Here is a 19,538-nt window from a genome sequence, read left to right as displayed (position 1 = left end):
TTATATTATGTTCTTAATTTGATATGTTTGGGAAGATTAAGACTGCAGGTTATAACTACAAAGCAGTACCTGCAAACGTAATACCAATGTAATGAAATACAATGCACAGCCTTAGAGGGTAAATAGAATAAGCAGGAAGTTCAAAGTGAACACTCCCCCAAAGTATGTCTTTCTTGCTAAATACTATGCTTAATATGTCACCAAAACAATTGGTGGAATAAACATAATGAGAGGATGGACCTACTATATACATACCCTCACAAAGTCAGTCCTTGGATGATAAAAGTTAGAGCATTTAGATTTTTCCCCCCTTGTGTTCTGATCTCTAGAGAGATATAAAGTCTCAATTAATTAATTAAAAGCATTGTAGTCAGTTTTTTCTAAAGTGTTTTCAAAGGAATAATATTGGGAAATTTGCTCCAAGTTTTCATAATTTAAAAAAATATATCCATGTGCTGTCCTTTTCATACAAGTATCTCTTCTGAGGCCCATATGTTCTTTTGCTTCCATCTCATGGCTTCAAAATTTAATCCCATGTTGACTTTCTGGAAACACACAAGTGGTTAGCTTGGAAATGAGACCGAATATATTTGGTTTTGTTTTTGAAACAAGAAGCTGACTCTCGGTAATCTCCACTGCTGTTATTTAGGCTGGGCATCTGTGGTGTGTTGGGCACTCAATCATTTTCAGTTAAATGTGCCTATGTCTTATGAAAGTCACATAAGAGCTTGCAGAATCATGATTATAGATCCAAAGAGGAAATGTACTTCTTGAACATTTCCAGGTAAGCAATTTTCTTGCAACAAAAACCCAATTATTTTGTAAGTGTTCAGTGGGAAACTCTAACACTAAAATGTCTCAGTATGTTTAAGACATTGTGGAGTGATAATGTCATATACTTGATTAGATTTTAAGATGTGTACTTTTGGGCTCATGGATTTGAAAATCTCTGTTTCTTTTTAATATATTAATTATGAGATTACATCTAAGCATTTTACTCTTTATTTAAAGATCTGTAAACATTCATTTGTGTTTATATAAAAACAGTCATCAAAATGGTAATTGTAGGAAAAGTGCAGAAACAAAAATCACTCTTAACATGTAAAAGAGCTGAAATATCATACTTCATCCTTGATTAAAGAACATGTTAACCTATTGCTCAACAAGTGCCATTCAGTAAGATTTGTTTTTTCTCTTTGCAATTTTTTTCCATAATATGTGTCCTAATGTTAGAGCTAGTATCCTTCTGGTGATCACCATTCAACTTACTGAGAAGTGTGTTATTTTGTGCTTGTGGTAAATAATTTGATTATCATTTTTGCAAATATATGGAGAGAACAAACAGTGAAAAAATAAAATTAATTCAGAATCACTGGAGATATTTAGTATTATTTCAATTAATGGTGAAACTGAGAAAATTTTTGTACCTTGGAAAGCCATTTATTCAAACAATCTAAAGAAATTTTCTTGCATTATATGTGTTTTTACAAAGTGTGGTATATATTGATTCACTTTTCTAGATATAACCTCAATCATACAGGAACTCCTAAACTTCAAAGTTTGAAAAAAAATTTAAACAGCAATGTCCCAAGTTGTAGAAAATATGAACATTTACAAATGTTTCCAGTTAAAATGAGTAGAATATGTCAGTGATTTTTGATGGCCTTAAAGCCCAACTCTTTCAAATTCAAAGTACTGGAAATATCTGGGATGCTTCAAGGAAAGGAGAAAGAAGAGAGAGACAGAGAAAATAAAAGAGACAGGAGAAAAGAACAGCAACTCTTGTGACTTGTGACCAGCAGATTTCTCTAGAATGGTGAGCTTTGATGGACTTCAGCACCACTACTCAAAATTACAAGTACAGAGATGAATATAGTGAGGTGACCATCAAGAAGCAAGATTAAAAATATAATAGCTTTCCAGTAGAGGGACAAAAAGACCTAGAGGCCACAGGAGCTCTCATTGTGGGTCACAAATGCAGTGTTTTTCAAATAGCTGGTTGTGGCTTTTAATGAGTCATCAGATTAATTTAAAAAGCCATTTTTAAAAACCAAAAATAAAATAAAAAAAATAATAGTATAAGAAAGGAAGGAAGAAAAAGAAAAGAAGATGTTACAGTACATTAGAAAGAGCAAGCTTTTATTTCCTGTGTGTATAGGTTTGTGCATTGTATAAAGCTGTAAAATATATCTTTTCCTGTAGGTCGCATTTCAAAAGATTTGAAAATTGTTACATTAACACCAACTGTGGTGAACCTGGATCTTGGGGACATTCAGGAAAAGAACATGCTAAATCCTAATCACTTCAGTTTCTCTAAAACTGTCACTACACAAAAATGTATTTTCAAACTGAGGAGATCTTAGCTCCAAAAAAACAGTTGAATATCACTAAGTATGTTCTGTTTAATAATGCAGAAAAGTTTGATCCTTTGAGAAGGATTTCATCCAAATGATTAAAATATACTTGCAAATGTTTTAATCTTAAATTTCAATTATCTTCAGCATTTACTTACATGAAGCATTTAATTCCCCAGCTACCAGATAAATGATGTGTGCTTTACTTTTACTTTTCCAAGACCATTGGTTTTAATATTAGAAAAGAAAGAAGTTGTGGAACAGAAACAGTTCTATAATGGTGACACAGTGTTTAACATAAGTATTAGATCTTATAAGGTTAATTAACACAATTTTATAGTAGTGAAAGTAATGGATTGTAAAGTAACTCTGATATGGAGAATAGGACCCTGTCATTGCAACGTGCCCTTGAACTGAATGGTTTTCAGGCATCTGACTGATTATGATGCTTGTAGATACATTTTATATGGTATCAAATTGTCCTTATAATGTACACAGGTTGATAAGGTGGGAAATTCTGAGAAACTCAGACTCATAAGTTGCTGATTTGAAAAACATGAAAATGTTCCAAAGTCTATCTTACTCAAAGGAGGTTTCAAGGAGTTCCTAAGTTTCAAAGAAATTGAAAATCATATTTTCTTAAGAAATTATTTTTTAAAATATCATAGAGATTTTGAGCTTAATGTACATACAAAGAGGGACTTATTATTGCTTGGATGAGGGAATGAATGTTTACTCAAGATTTCTTGATCTTTTAACCAGGAATTAATATTCCATGTTTACCAAAGGGAAAAAAAATGTTAAGTGTAGATAAGGCATGGGTAATTATTTTGCTTTAGCACAAAGTCCTTGAGAGATTAGCTTAAGCATTTGTAACAATCTTGAATATTTTTTCTTCAGTGCTAAAATCTGTCACTCCTTCAGGATCATAGCAATCTTATCTTTTCTGGGGATAATCTTTTATTTCTTGTGCCACAAAGCATCTGAAATTATACAGTTTGTAGTGTGAGTGCTTTGTTTTTCAAAAATGTTAAAATAATTATCAATGAACACTACCTTATCAGTAAAAAGTCGTCCAGGATTTCACAGGCACTCTAAAAGGTGCCATTATTTTCAAGTCTCTAAAGGCACTTACCTCTTGCATATAGTTTATTTTCTATTTCTACTACAAGTTTCTAAACTTGTAGGCAAGAAGTACCTTAAAAAGTCAGAATCAAGTAGCATATGTTCAGATTAATCAGGGTAGAAGAAATCCATTTCTCATTTTCTTTTGAGATTTTAAATCTAATGATGAAGTTAACATTGATTTTATTGTCCCATCTGAATCTAATCTTTAATGCAATGAGACTCCTCCTACTTGACACTATACTAGTTCAATAGTTGATTTCAGGAATTTACATGAGTAGATAAATTCAGAATCAGACTTTCAACTTGCAGTTTAATGGAATAAGTAGGCTTGATTTTCCACTTCAAACTGACTTCATTTATCACTGCATTAAACACCTTTGACCCTATCAGGCAGAAGTACTGATGGTGATATTTGAGTAGGGGCTTTCATTGTTGAGACTTTCAACAGGAATCACTGGGATTCTCAAACTGCAAATAGAAGGAAAAAAATCATTGCTTTTCATAAAAAGAATTTTTCAAGTATAGGAAATATCATATCTATTCTGAGCAAAGACTAACCCTTAAGAATTATGTGGATATAGCAAGAGACTGAAGAACACGTCCAGAAACCACTAAAATCAGAAGGGAGTGGAGACCAATGAGGAAAAAAAGCTAAGGAACTATTTCACTCTTTCTCTCTCTCTTACTCACACAAATACACAAAGACATATTTATTAAATGAAATACAAATAACTGCAACAGGCTAGAAACACAATGGAAAATTACATACATTAAAGAGAAGTAGTTAAATTTTCTTCACCTGCATAATTTCTTCAAGTCTCCTTTTCCTTTTTTTTCCTCTTCACTTACTGTATTATTCCAGCCCTAAATATTTGAAAGATCAGGACAGAGCCAACTTAACAAATGATGATACCAGCTGTATCAAAATGCAGATTTTGCAAAAAATAATTATTCTAAGTAATATGTTAAAGAGCTATAGGGGGCAAAAATGTGTACATATAATCATATATTCTAAACATTTATGAAAATACATGGGGCACATTTCCACATATCAGAAAAACAAAACTTTTGTTTTTTGGCTGCATTGGATCTTTGTTGTTGTGTGTGGGCTTTCTCTAGTTGAGGCAAGTGGGGGCTACTCTTCATTGTGGTGGCTTCTCTTGTTGCAGAGAACAGGCTTTAGGCACACGGGCTTCAGTAATTGTGGCACGTGGGCTCAGTAATTGGGGCTCACGGGCTCAGTAATTGGGGCTCGCGGGCTCAATAGTTGTGACGCACAGGCTTAGTTGCTCCACAGCATGTGGGATCTTCCCAGACCAGAGATTGAACCCCTGTCCCCTGCACTGGCAGGCAGATTCTCAACCACTGAGCCACCAGGGATGTCCCAAACTATTTTTTTTAAGTTATGAAATACTCAAAGACACAGTAATGAAATTTATTTTGCTTCAAAATTGCCTTTCATTGCTCTTCATGTACATTCTTGCATGACGACTTCAAGAACAGTATTTAAAAAACAAACAAACCATTAGCCTCTCCTCATTTTTTTTTTCAGTTAGCTTAGATGTTCTGACAGACAAGATGGAAAAGTTGGGTTCATCAGGCCTGAGAAACAACCAGTTAAGCACAATGGATAGGAAAAGAACAAAATATTGATTGCATAGTAATACTGATTAAAGAGAGAAATAAGGTTAGGAGTGGATTGAAGAATAAAGGTAAGTGATGGGTTCAGCAGTTAGGATTGGAGGTTTTGATGATGAGCTGAATAGTGTGCTGAAAAGGTGGAAGGTGGGCTTCCCTGGTGACGCAGTGGTTGAGAGTCCGCCTGCCGACACAGGGGACACGGGTTCGTGCCCTGGGCCAGGAAGATTCCACATGCCGCGGAGCGGCTAGGCCCTTGAGCCATGGCTGCTGAGCCTGCACGTCCTGAGCCTGTGCTCCGCAACGGGAGACGCCACAGCAGTGAGAGGCCCGTGTACCACAAAAACAAAACAAAACAAAACAAAACGATGGAAGGCTCTGATTAGAAAAGTTGAAATATTGATATTTAAGGAAGTGATGATGATGACAAAGTTTAGTGTATGATTATGGCTGAGTAAGGCTAACAAAATAATTATTGGATATGAGAGGTTCTGGGAACCTTAAGGTATTGGATGAGTTATAAATGTAAATATGTAGATCAATGAAGTTTAAAGAGATTCTCTCTTGTTCCTATGTTCCTATGACATTAATTTATTTTGACTTCTCTAAGACATACTGGATTTCATTGTCTTTCTTTTCTCATCTCCCAAATGTTTGGGAATCTGTTCTTTTGTTTTTTCTCTTAAGCTTGGACACTTGCTTGGCTCCAGTCTCTGTATAAATTCTAGTCCTGCCCTCTGCTCCAGTTTCTAATTTCTCATTCCTTATTGCTAGATGGAGATGTATTTCTTTATTTTCTTCTAGCACTTGAATTTAGAGTTTCTTAAACTGAAATCATCAACTTTTCCTTTCCACTGTATCTCAGTTTGTTTCCACCCTGGTTTATGCTTTGTTTGTTTGTCATTTGGTTGGTTAGTTGGTTGGTCTTGCATTGCTATTTTTTCCTATTCAGGACTAAGATTGTTCTCATACAGACTAGACTCCATAAGGAGAGTTTCTCCTCTGTTTTCAGTAACACCATATATTTTCTAGCTCCAAAAAGTTATGTTTACGTTCCCAAGAGCTCTTCTATTATATTCTATTATTCTGTGCTTTCCTTTATTATTACTCCAACTTCATGTAAATCTTTGTTTTCTCTCTTCAGAACTCTATATGTGGTCTCTTCATTGAATTTTTCTTTTTCAGGTATTTCACATTGGTATACTTAAAGGAAACTCTGCTCAGAAATATTTACTTCTCAAATGAGTTAGTAAAGCATTTTTATTTTTCAGGAAAGTCTGGATTTTTCCACCTGATACTCAAGGCCAGGGCTGAGTGCCAGGCTAAAAAACGTACAGGTTTAAATGTACAGGTTTGTGTTTCTACCCCCCACCTCTCTATTCCAAACTTTTTCATTTCTTTGCTTTTGTTCATCTTCCTTTTTATGACCAGAATGTTCCCTACCATATTTCATTCTGTATTCCATATTAACGGCATCATCAGTCTTCTGGTCTAATAGTAAAATAATAATTTTTCATGTTCAGCTTCATGTCCTAAAAACTTTATCTCGGACTAAGCTTCTTATGAGCATATTTGGTCCTGTTCCTTAATATCAACTAACATCTTAGCTTTTGATTTTATTACTCCCAACCCAGTTATCACATCAAACACTTTTAACTTTGCCCTTTCTTAGTTTGTTATCTGAACCAATAACACTATCACCTAGTAACCTTATACTCTTTCCAGGCATTCGCCATGTTTAAATTCATCTATTCAACAATACGGCCTCTGGAAGGCAAGCATCCTAACCAGGATTCTGACTCCTCTTGAGCTGTCATCTTCCATTTCTACCACTCAAAATCCTGCCATAATTAGAGAGATGAGTCAAAAGTTATATCTTTCATAAAGCCTGTTGTAATGTTCCTAATATAGATATGATGAATCTTTATGATTTTTTATAACTCATTTATGCCACTTACCATATCCTGCCAAATGTTATGTTTGATTAGACATATTTTATGTAAACTATTAAAGTATAATATCTCAGAGAACAGATATTATTTTAGTTTCCTTATGTCGCTCATAATTCCTGGTTCAAAACTTGCACTGATTTGTTTATAGATACTTGTTAGATAATAATTGTGTAACCTATGAAGTATCCAGTCAAGGATATATAGGTATACTTTAATTAACAACAACAACAAAAATGTTCATTGATCTCTTACCTGTCTTAAGATGTAAGTGTAAGAGTAGGACATTTTCTGGCAATTAAACCCATCGAGACTCATTGAAGATTACTCTACTGTAAAACGTTTCTGAAGTTTTGTTTTCCCTTAAGCAAAACTATATGTATAAAGACAGACACATAAATGTTTCATTGATTATGTTTTAAAGTGAACCCCAATTATGATAAGTAAAATATTCAAAGTTAACTTGGCTAATAGTAAAAGTTATTTGATGTTTTAAGAATTGCTGCCATGAAAAGTATAAAATCAATATCAGAATAAAAGGAAAACAAATTTCATTATAATTAAGTTACACAACAATCAAATCTGAGGAAAAATCACAGCTTGTATGTATTCTCCAAAGGCCTAGATCAATATTTTTACAATAATTAAGAATATACCTTTCAATATATATAGAAACTTACTTACAAACTATGTTCAGAAACATCTTGTTTGACCCTCAATAACAAAATAATCCTTTATGTATCTTTAAATTTGAAATGATTAACATAATAAATAACTCCACAAGTAACCCCTTTCAGTCTCTTTCTATTTATCTACGATATCCTTTGCTTCCAACTGAGACTCATTCCAAAATTATGTTTTGAATTGGTTTCACAGCTTTAAGAAAGGCTACTCTTTGAACTTCCTTTGTATTTGTATTTTAAATTTTAAAAAAGGAGCAAGCAACCCCAGCTTCTGTTTTCCTATTTTCCTTTTTTCTTCTTCCTCACTTGATTGACAAAGTTTGGACTGTGGTTTATGGATACAATATCCATCTACCCAATGGAGATTGCCTAGGCTAGATTTCTCTCAGAATCCTCCCTATGGGAACCCAATAAAATTAAAATTCTGCACTTGAAACTAATTTCAAACCCACTTTTCTATTAATTTTCATTTAAGTTCTCTCCTTCCATTTCTCTAAGAATTTGATAGCATGAATGCTGAGGTTTTATATACAGACTCTGCAGTATAATTTATTGATTTAAAAGTTTGCTTAAATCAGAAAAAGGAATCAAGATGTTTACATAACTCCCACCACCTTCTTTCACTTTAGAGTAAAAATATTATAAGAAATAAAGGGGAATTAGGCTTTAAAAAAATCTCCTGAGTATTGAATCTTCAATCACATCTACTGCCACCCCACCCATGGAATTTCTAAACTGAAATAAATGCCTTAATCATCTTCATGTGCCATATAAGTATAAAAGGCCCCAAGTTATTAAATATAAGTTCATGCTTTGTCTTATATTAAAGGAAATGTAAGATATATGTAATTGTAGTATGTAATTTCTTTCTTTTTCCTTTGAGCCAGAACAAGATGTTTACTTGAATGCTATTACAGTGACTTATTTTTTTCTTTTATCTAGAAAAAGTAACTTAATTTTCACAGGATTAATTTTAGAATTAGAACCCAACATGTACTGTGCTCATTGAAGGAAAAGGCATTGCAGAACTCAAGGGGGATATAGCCATTTGGGAAAAGGAAGATACTGGAGAGTGTATCTATTCCAAAATTTGGAAGACCTTTTACTCTTGTCCACTTTGTAAGGATACTAGGAGAATTCTTTCTTTAGGAGATCTGTATTGTGTGACTGATATTTCTATAACTGAACTGCTTATTTTTTATTCTTCTCAAGCATGAGCCTAAAAGGGAAAATGGGAGCTATGCAGGCAAAGCTCATCAATAGTCTCATCAATAGGTATTCTCATCAATACCTAGGGAGTGAATGATTCCATACACAGTTGGAAGAATTAGAGGGATTATTACTGTGGCATAACTTTACAGAATAAATGCCCCAGTGACTAACTCAGGAGTTTCAGTGGATATTAGTAATTATGTTTATATCTAGTCCAAATATTAAATAAACCGGTAGTCTGAGAAAGTTGTGGCAATTCTTTCCAACACTAATTTATAAATAAGGAATTGTTAAAGATATCAGAGATTCTATTAGATATCTACCAAACAGTGAGTCAATAAAAGTTTTTAAAAAGTCTGTTAAGCTAAAAACAACTTCACCAAGACGTTAGAATACAAGAGAATAAATATACAAGCATATTTGGTTCCTTTTTTCACTTTTATTTTCTTGTTGTTTTTTGCTTACCCTAGGAAGAAACTGCTACACAATATTTTTAGGTACCTAAGAAAACAAAACATCTTTTTCAGCCTTATAGATTTGGTAGACAAACATAAATTTAATTTCATCTCGTTCAGAAGATTTTCTACTTTTAGTTGAAAATTAATTGCTTTGAAAGGGGCAACTCTCTGGATTGGCTATCTTAATATTCTTGCTGTGGAGTTATACAGTATTATCTCATGCCTGATGATGTGTCACTGTCCTCTTATTCCTGGTGTCTGGCTCCTACTCGTTTTCAGCCTTATCACGTAGAAACTGTAGACTGGAACCACTTTTTAAATGATCTCCTTTGGTTGCCTGAATAGCAGGGAAGATTTTTATTCATTTGCAGCAAGAAACTCAATCATTCTAAGTTCCAATTAGAGAAAGCCTAGGGGCCCTCTTTATTAAGATGAAACACAAATTGTATCAAGACTTGCTAAACCAGTTAATATTTTTATGGTGAAGCTTATTTTATTAAGAAGCTTGAACATTTTAAATACTAATTGGAATATGTGTAGGCTATTTTTAATCGATGTGTAAACTCTAACCTCCATTTTGTTAAAATTGCATCTTATGATGCTAACATTTTTTGCCACCTTGAAGATTTATCATTCAGAGTACAATCAAGAATCCTGCAATGTTCAGTGTCAGGAGTGACTTATACTGCTATAATTTCCTGTTAACCATTTTTGCAGGTGTTTGTTCATTATTTCCTAAAAGAGAGAATTATTATTTTAGAAAAAAAGTTTTTTTAAATACTGGCAACTTGAATAATTTTTCTAGATATTTAACTTCATTTCCTTACACAAAATTTAAAATATATATCTAAATTTAATTACGTATTTACAGAGCCATGTGCTTTAAGATATGACTTAAAGCTTATGAACACTAACAGAGAAAAAATTGACAGTTTAGATTTGGGGAGTATAATTTTATTTATGGAAATATATAGGTATTTGCATATAATTATATCTGTGTGTTTAAATTCCAACTTATATATGAAGAAATATTGCCTCTTAATATAATAAAATACTTCTATTAAACAGTATTTTAAGGATGAATTTTCCAAAATTCACATTATCCTTAATGTAACTGTTATCTTAATGTTGGCCTCATGTGGCTTTGTAGAAAGGATGCAATTTCTAATTATTTCAGTTACATGCAGTTTATCATAATTTTATTGTGCCTGCTTTATTCTTTAAAGAATTTTAAGGATGTCTATCGTCCAAGATTATCCAGTCTATCAGTTTTAAAATAAGAATTAGTAAATTCAAATAGCAACAAGCAAATGAGGAATATATGAAGAAAGTTGAGAAGTATTAATGGTTTGACTTTTATTAAAGATGCTATCAGAATGAGTTGTCTATATAATTGGATGATATAAATTATTGTATTATTCTAATGTTTTTAGATAACAAGCTTTTGCTAAAAAACTAAGTGACTTTTTTACCACATTGCTGATCTACTATTTTGATACAATTTACAATATTTATTATTATTTGGTTCACGACTTTTATTTCTTTTACAAAATATTGTCAGAAAAAAATATATATATTCTTCATCTTAGAAAAGCTGTGGTAGTCATAGGCACCACTTATAAAGACCTATGTTCTAATTGCATTCACAACAACAAAGCATAAGTTCAACGTTTTCACCAAAATAAACAAATAATTAAAGCTTTTTTGAAATTAGTTTATAATGGTAAGATAAAATCTTGTTTAAATTTTAAAATTTTGACATAGAAGAACTAGGAATATATTCATCATGTTAGAACACAAGGGGTAGTGGGCAAAGCATTGACTATGGATTCAGACCAGGGTTTGAATATACCTCTAATCTTCTATATTATTATCTGCATTATATTTTTAAAAATGATGCCATGTTCTTATGAGGATTATAGTAAATCTATGTAAAGTAACTAGGACATTGTCAACACATGGTGATAGATACTAATAACCATTCTTATCATTAACAATTACATAAGACTGAACTCTTTGAAGACAGGAATTCATGATTCATTTATCCTTTCTTCCCTGAAAGCAGGTTTTGAGAATTTTTGCAAGTATTTGATTAAAGGAGAACTGTCAGTTTCTATGAGTTCAGTTTTTTCTTATATTCCACATATAGTCATATAGTATCCGTCTTTCTCTGTCTGACTTTTCCACTTAGCGTAACGCCCTCAAGTTCCATCCATATTGTCACAAATGGCAGGATTTCCTTCTTTTTTATGACTGAATATTGTTCCATTACATTTGGAATTTATTTTCTTTATCCATTCATTTGTAAATGGACACTTAGGTTGTTTCCATGTGTTGGCTATTGTAAATAGTGCTAAAATGGATATGGGTGCAGATACCTTTTTGAAACAGTGATTTTTTTTTTTCCTTTGGATATATACCCACAAGTAGAATCACTGGACCATATGGTAATTCTATTTTTAATTTTTTGAGGAATCTCCATACTGTTCTCCATAGTGGCTGCACCAATTTACATTCCCACCACCAGTGTAGGAGGGTTCCCTTTTCTCCACACACTCCCCAACAGTCATTACTTCTTTTCCTTTAGAAGGCAGCCATTCTAACAGGTATAAGTGTTATCTCATTGTGGTTTTGATTTGCATTTCCCTAGCTGTTAGTGATGTTGTGCATCTTTTCATGTACCTGTTGTCCATTTGTATATCTCCTTTGGAAAATATGTCTATTCAGATTATCTGTTTTTAATCAGGGTTTTTTGCTGCTGACTTGTATGTGCTATTTCTTTATTTTGGATATTTACCCCTTATCTTATTTACCCAGACATAATATTTGCAAATAATTTCTCTCATTCCATAGGCTGCCTTTTCATTTTTTAAGTTGCTTCTTTTGCTGTGTTGAAGCTTTTTAATTTGATGTGGTCCCACTTGTTTATTTTTGCTTTTGTTGTCTTTGCTTTTGGTGTTAAATCTGAAAAATCATCACCAAGACCAATGCCAAGGAGCTTCTTTCCTGTTTTAGGTTTTCAGGTCCTACATTCAAGTTTTTAACCCATTTTGAGTTGATGTCTATGTATAATGTAAAATAGGGGCACAGCTTTATTCTTTTGTGTGTGGTGCTTCAGTTTTCCTGCACTATTTATTGAAGAGACTGTCCTTTCCCCTATTGTGTATTCTTGCCTCCTTTGTCAAAAATTAATTGACCGTATATGCATGGGTTTATTTTGAGCCTTCTATTCCATTTATCTATGTGTCTATATTTTTGCCAATATCATACTCTTTTAATTACTTTTAATTACTCTTTTAATTACTATATCTTTGAAATATCATTTGAAATCAGGAAGTGTGAAACCTCCAGCTTTTTCCTTCTTTCTCAAGATTGCTTGCCTATTTGGGGCCTTTTGTTGTTGCATACAAATTTTAGGATTTTTTGTTCTTTTTATGTGAAAAATGCCATTGGAATTTTGATAGGGATTGCATTGAATTTGTAGATTGCTTTGGGTAGTATAGACATTTAATATTAATTCTTTCAATCTATGAGCAAAGACCATCTTTCCATTTATTTGACGTCTTCAGTTCCTTTCATTAATGTCTTATAGTTTTCAGTGTACAGATCTTTCACCCCCTTGGTTACATTTTTTTTCTAAGTATTCTATTCTTTTTGATGCAATTATAAAATAGATTTTATTAATTTCAGTTTCTTATATTTCATTGTTGGTGTATAGAAATTCAATTGATTTTTGTCTATTGATTTTGTATCTTGTAACTGTACTGAATTCATTTATTAGTTTTAAGAGTTTTTTAGTAGAATTTTTAGGGTTTTCTTTATATGTTATCATATCATCAGCAAATGAAGACAGTTTTACTTCTTCCTTTCCAATTTGGTTACCTGTTATTTATTTTCCTGCTTAATTGCTCTGGCTAGGACTTCCAGTAAAATGTTGAATAAAAGTGGCCAGAGGCAGGAGTGGGAGATAGGGGAAATGGGTGAAGGTGGTCAAAAGGTACAAAATTATAGTTATAAGGTAAGTTCTGAGGATATAATGCATAGTATGCCAACTATAGTTAATAATACTGGATTGTATATTTTAAAGTTGTTAAGAGAGTAGATCTTAAAAGTTCTCATCACAAGAAAAAAAATAACTATGTGAGGTGATGGATGTTCACTAAACTTATTGTGGTAATCATGTGGCAACATTTACATATATCAAATCATTATGCTTTGCAGCTTAAACTAGTGCAGTGTTGTGTGTCAGTTATATCTCAGTAAAGCTAAGGAGGAAAGAAAAGAGATAACTTGCAGAAAAAAAAAAAAAAAAACCTCTAGAGGGATGAGAAAGCAGGAAAGGTAAGGGGGAGAAATTTCAGGTGGTTTCAGGCAAAGCCATGCCCCCACAATGGTGGCCCCAAATGCAAAGGTATAATTCCAGGTACCTCTGTGGAAGGCTGCTCCAGTAGCCCACAGGCAATCCTCCAGAGACCAGCAGGTATGAGACATTTAGCCACAGAATCTGGGCCGCAGGACGTGCTATCTATCAGTGACTACTATAGTGACTCAACTAATTAGCTCCTTAATACATGTCTGCTTAGTTAAGGAGAATAGAATAAAATTATAATTGCCATACCTCCAAAATCTTCTGAGTGAGTGCATTATGATTCTTTTGGTACCTTATAGAACTTAGCACATAGTTATCCATGAAATGGGTGTTAAATATTTATAAATTGCTTAATTAATTCACAGAATATGTAACATTTCATATATTTTTTGTTTATATGCATGTTTAAATCCAATAGGCCAGAACCTGTTTTGTGGACAAAGGATGGCGGAGAATTACCAGATCCTGACCGAATGGTTGTGAGTGGTAGGGAGCTAAACATTCTTTTCCTCAACAAAACGGATAATGGTACATATCGATGTGAAGCCACAAATACCATTGGCCAAAGCAGCGCAGAGTATGTTCTCATTGTACATGGTGAGTACCTTTTGACATTATTATACATGTGAGAATGACCTGAAAAACTGCTTAAATTTATCAAAATCTTTAGAATAATAAACAAATTTAAAAGGGTTTTCTTTTTCTTTCACAAGGACTTCTCATAAGTGTAAATATCTCCAAGATTCACAATTAATATGTTTCAAGTCAAACTAATAAAATAAAATTACAGCCTATACTCGAAATAAAATTTATATTTGTGAAAGATTTTTTTATTATAAATATACTGTATAATATTTGGTGGTGAATAGTAAATCATATTAATGGTTTTCTTTACGTTTTACAAATAAATGCTTTAAATTATAAATCAGAATCATGAAAACAATATTTTCCCTGAGTTAATTTTGGTAGTATTATCATAAAAAATATGCTTTATAATCACTATTACTAGTTTTACAAAGAGAGGTAGCATGTAATAGAGATGTAGCAAAGACAGAGGTATACAATACTAGTGAAAACTGCACTAATTTCTTATGAACAATAATTTGAAACACCCACAGACATTTTTTCTCCTCTGCAATAATCTCATAACTTGAGTAAATATAGGAAAATGGCAAAAAAAAAAATGCCAATACCCAAGATTAAAAAGAATCTCTGTTTTTCCTAAACTCCAAAAGCCAGGACAAGTTGTTCATGATGTAGCTTTACCATATTGTTAGACAAAGATGAACTTTTCTGAAATCGATAAATATCACAATAAACAAAATTAGGTTTCTTTATTGCAAGACTTCTCAGAGTTTATTTATAGGGTACAATGTGAATCTCCAAGAGAAAAAAGCATTAGAGAATGTAAGATTCTTCTCATATAGTTCACCAAGAAAAGGTTTTTTAAGACTAATGTTGTGTTCTACACAATATTACAGTATTTGAATGAGTACTGTGTAAAAATTACACAATGCTATAATAAATCCAATGGATCTTAGAAATCCTGAAGGGAGTACCTTTATTTGAAATCTTTCTCATGAACCTAAGTATAAAATAACTGTAAGAAGCATGGGTTAATTTTATATGTTTCCAAAAAGGAATTTGGGGGATAAAGTCTAATTCTTTGTAAAGGGATTTAATTTTAAGGAAAAAATAATCCCATTTGTGTTTTTTTCCAAGATGTTTACTTTTTTATGAAACAGGACGAAATTGGAGAAAGAATGATGTATTAAAACAATTTACAACTTTATTTTCAAATTGCCTTAGTGTCTGCCATTTCTCAGTTCTTAATAACACTTTTGTTCTTAAAGGAAAAGTCTTGCATTGAATAGACTTTCCACATATAAACATCTTGAAGATAACAGAGCTGAGAGAGTAATTTCTAGTATCTCATGAATTGTGCAAATTCCAGCTTTTGGGAAAGATCAGCCTAATCAAATTAGACTGATAAATTGGAATTAAATGTAGTAACACCCTGTAGATAAACCCTACCAGGCTCACTGCCAGAGAGAATATAACAACCACTGAGTGTGTCAAGAAGATTAGTTAGATCCTTAGAGCAAGATCCAGGAGTAGCTTTCAGTTCGTGCTGAACTGGATGTTTAGATCCTGCAGTCACGGAAATGAAGTCTGATTCACCCTCAACTTGATAAGCGCTTGTCTCACCTAACAGTTTTGGAACCTGGGGCATGTTGCATAGCATGTCACATTGTGTTGAAAGCAATATGACATAAAAATATAGAGAATTAGTAGGGAAGTGACAGAAAAAATAATATACTTAGATGAAAAGTATGTTATTTATTTTTTTAAAGTAATTCAAGTGGAGAAAATTCATATGTTTTCTCAGTGTTTGCAAGCTAGCCAACAGCATGATTCCCTAAATAGCCAAGCTACCTTTAGGTAGTTGGCAGTTGACATATTTCTGATAAATACTTCTCTGAGCACTTTGTAAGAAGTCATTTTTGGCTTTGCTTTTTGAACTACAATTCATCAAAAGCACCCCATAGATTAATGCTATTCATGCTACTGGATAAATGCTGTGAAGTTCAACAGTGTTTTACCTAGGATTATTGACACAAGTAATGAGAGGCTCGATGAAACAGTGAAACCATATTATACTGTGTTTAAAAAGGGGTCCAATTGGGTTCATTACAAAATAAAGGTTTTTTCCCCTCCTTTGTGCACAGGATATAACGTTTCATTAGTCACTGGTTGTATAAATATAAAAAGCTGCTCTCTTCTGTTAATGGTTTGGCTGTTTCAAAACCCAACTAAATGGTGAAATTTGAGTGGTATTTCAATCTATAATGAATGCTGTATGCATTTCGGAATGGAGTGATAAGTGATCATTTGTGAGAACTTTACCCTTTTATCTTTTACACCAAGTTTGATTTTACATTAGCTGTGATAATTTAATATAGCTCTAGCACAGAAGGGCCTTTCATGAGCTGAGACTGTCTTTGATTCTACCACAGTTACCTAGGTTCTATTGATTCTTAACTTGATGGAGGTCAGAGCACTTTGCTGTGAAATCATCTGCTATCTAGGTACCATCCTAATGGTTAGAATTTATTCTTTGGGTGTCAGTGGAAGTGCATTATTTAAATGTTTTCACATTTTAATTGTTAACAGCACTGACTTTGTATGTCATGGACACTGGAGTGTTCCCCCCACCCTAACCCCCTTACAAATTTAAACATTACAATTTCAGATGGTAATTTGAAACTGTCAGTCTGGTTCTCACTCTCAATGAAAGGCCTAACAAAATTCAGTACATGTATACAAATACCTGTTAGATAAAACATTACACTTTTGGGGCTTCCCTGGTGGCGCAGTGGTTGAGAGTCCGCCTGCCGATGCAGGGTACACGTGTTCGTGCCCCAGTCCGGGAAGATCCCACATGCCGCAGAGCGGCTGGGCCCGTGAGCCATGGCCGCTGATCCTGCGTGTCCGGAGCCTGTGCTCCACAACGGGAGAGGCTGCAACAGTGAGAGGCCCGCATATCGCAAAAAAACAAAAAAAAACCAAAAAAAAAAAAAAAAAACCCAAAACATTACACTTTTGAAACATTTGCACTGTAAAGATTCCATTAGGAAAAAAGGTACCATTTTTTCATTAACAAGCTCAGCAATGGAAAAATTAATCTGTTAAATTAGTAGCCATAGTGATGCTATTAATTCCTGTGAGCACAGTAGTTTTTTTGTTTTTTGCTTCTGTATAAAAAATATTGAAGTTACTCTCATGTTTTTATTGTTATCATGCTATTTATTTCTTTTGAATGGCTAATTACTTCCATATTAATGGTCTTGAAATATGCTGTTCCATTGCTGTTTTTACTATTTGGAGAACTCAGATCAAAGGAAATATTCATTCATTCACCAAATAAATATTTAGCATTTATTCACTGAGTGCAAATGCACTATAGGAACAAAGGTGAATAGCACTCAAGAAGCTTAGAGTTAAACATGAACGATAAGCATTCAAGTAAGTATAGTACAAAAATCAAAGAGTTATAGGAGTATGGATATACAATGATGTAGATATTCAGAGTTTGTAACAACATAGTCCAAGTGTTTGGAATTTAAAAAAATTAGTAGCACAGTACTCCTGGATTATTTATAAACAATCATAAATAGAAGTACCCGCCAGTGCCAGGTACATATATATATATAATAAATAAGAGTATTATTAGTATAATATTACTAGTGGTCTTATGATACCTTAAGGTAATCTCAGTCCAGTGCTCTGGTACAAAATTTACCCAAAGGTTGTGTACAATTTACTGCCCATAGTATTCCCTGAATGGTACCCAGAGCATAAATTAAGTTATCCCTATTGAAGAATAAGAAAATTCTATATTTTTGTTAACTAAGCAATAGAGAAGATCATACAAAATCAACACTATAGCAAATTAGTAATATAGAGAGAGTAGGATAAAAGTTATAATCACCTTTGTTTCTCTGATGCAACATCAAGTTCAGAAAGTTTAGGTAAAATATCCTCTCTTTAAAGAAATGCTACCCAGATCTCCATCTTTTAGTATAGAGATCATAGAAGATACCTATTCATCACACAAGGAATGGCTGCAGAGAACTGAGAATGACCTGAGACTAATCTTATTTTGTGGTTGGGGACAATTCAAGTCCTTATATTTATTTGTCATCCACTTATTTAAAATGTATTCTTTTGGAAGTGTCAGAAATTTATAGTACCTGGGAAATTTTGAAAGAATATCCATGAAGAGTGGAAAACATAAATTACCACTTCCCCCCAAATCCTATACTTCTTCCTCCTCAACTATCCCAATGCCTTTGACCTCCCTTCACACTCATGCTAGAGAAAAGCATAACCACGCCTCAGAATACATATGGAAGATGGACAGTGGTGCTGGAACTCTTTTACTATCATTTGCCCTCCCCAGAATTCGGCAAGAAATACAGTAATACAAGTAGAAAAAATGAGTAACTTATTTCTTCTTCTGCCAGTAGCTGTGCTAACTATGGCAGGTCCACACTGTGGAGAGGAGTAACAGGAAGTCCAGTGTGAGCTTCAGTGGAGAGGACACTCCACTTAGGACCCATTTCAGGGCTGTCTCACACAGTCATGGCAGAGTTGAGATGCACTATTCCAGAACGTTGTTCATGATACTCACCATCTCTCTTCAAATTTACTGTTCATATTACCATAGTAGCACTTATGTGAAATTTTAAATTATCTTACCGCTACTTTTATTCCATTACTTCACTGTTTTTGACTTACAGAAATAAGCTTTTATAACAATTCATTACTTCTTCATTATCTTAACTCTTGCTGTTCTTATTTTGAATAAAATTACCCTCTATGCACCTTTCCACATTTTTACTTTTCTTTATATGTACATATTTAGCTTTTTCTAGCAAATTTCATATGTATGACCATATAAAAACAAGTAAAATTTTTCATAACTAGTATTATTATTATAGTAGAAAGTGAACTAGTATAAAAAGCTTGTTTATGTAATGCCAATCAGTTTACTGACAGTTGCTGACTTTGTATCCCTAAAATATCACTTGACAGTTATGGTTTGTTTTATATATTTGTTCATGTATCTATTGAAATGAATACTGATGAAAAATGTGATATTGCTTTTTGTTTGCTTGCTTGTTTCCAGGATAATTTACCTCAAAAATAACACATACATAGAAAAAGATCCATCACATTTTATT

At 33.0% G+C, this 19,538-nt stretch overlaps 1 protein-coding gene across 7 annotated transcripts in view; it reads left to right on the top strand.

The window, feature by feature from the left end:
* Nucleotides 1–19,538, top strand: part of CADM2 (cell adhesion molecule 2) — a gene marked incomplete at both ends in the record, with an annotated part of 1,063,002 nt that overhangs the window by 967,842 nt on the left and 75,622 nt on the right. For all 7 annotated transcript variants that reach the window (XM_082625754.1, XM_082625752.1, XM_082625756.1 and 4 more), the window contains one exon: nt 14,210–14,388. In XM_082625754.1, coding sequence (XP_082481880.1) covers nt 14,210–14,388 — 179 coding nt within the window. The remainder of the gene's footprint in view (nt 1–14,209; nt 14,389–19,538) is intronic.

The sequence above is a fragment of the Mesoplodon mirus genome (assembly GCF_964341445.2).
Source record: "Mesoplodon mirus genome assembly, chromosome: 6".
Taxonomy (NCBI): domain Eukaryota; kingdom Metazoa; phylum Chordata; class Mammalia; order Artiodactyla; family Ziphiidae; genus Mesoplodon; species Mesoplodon mirus.
This window is presented reverse-complemented; position numbering and strand designations above follow the sequence as displayed.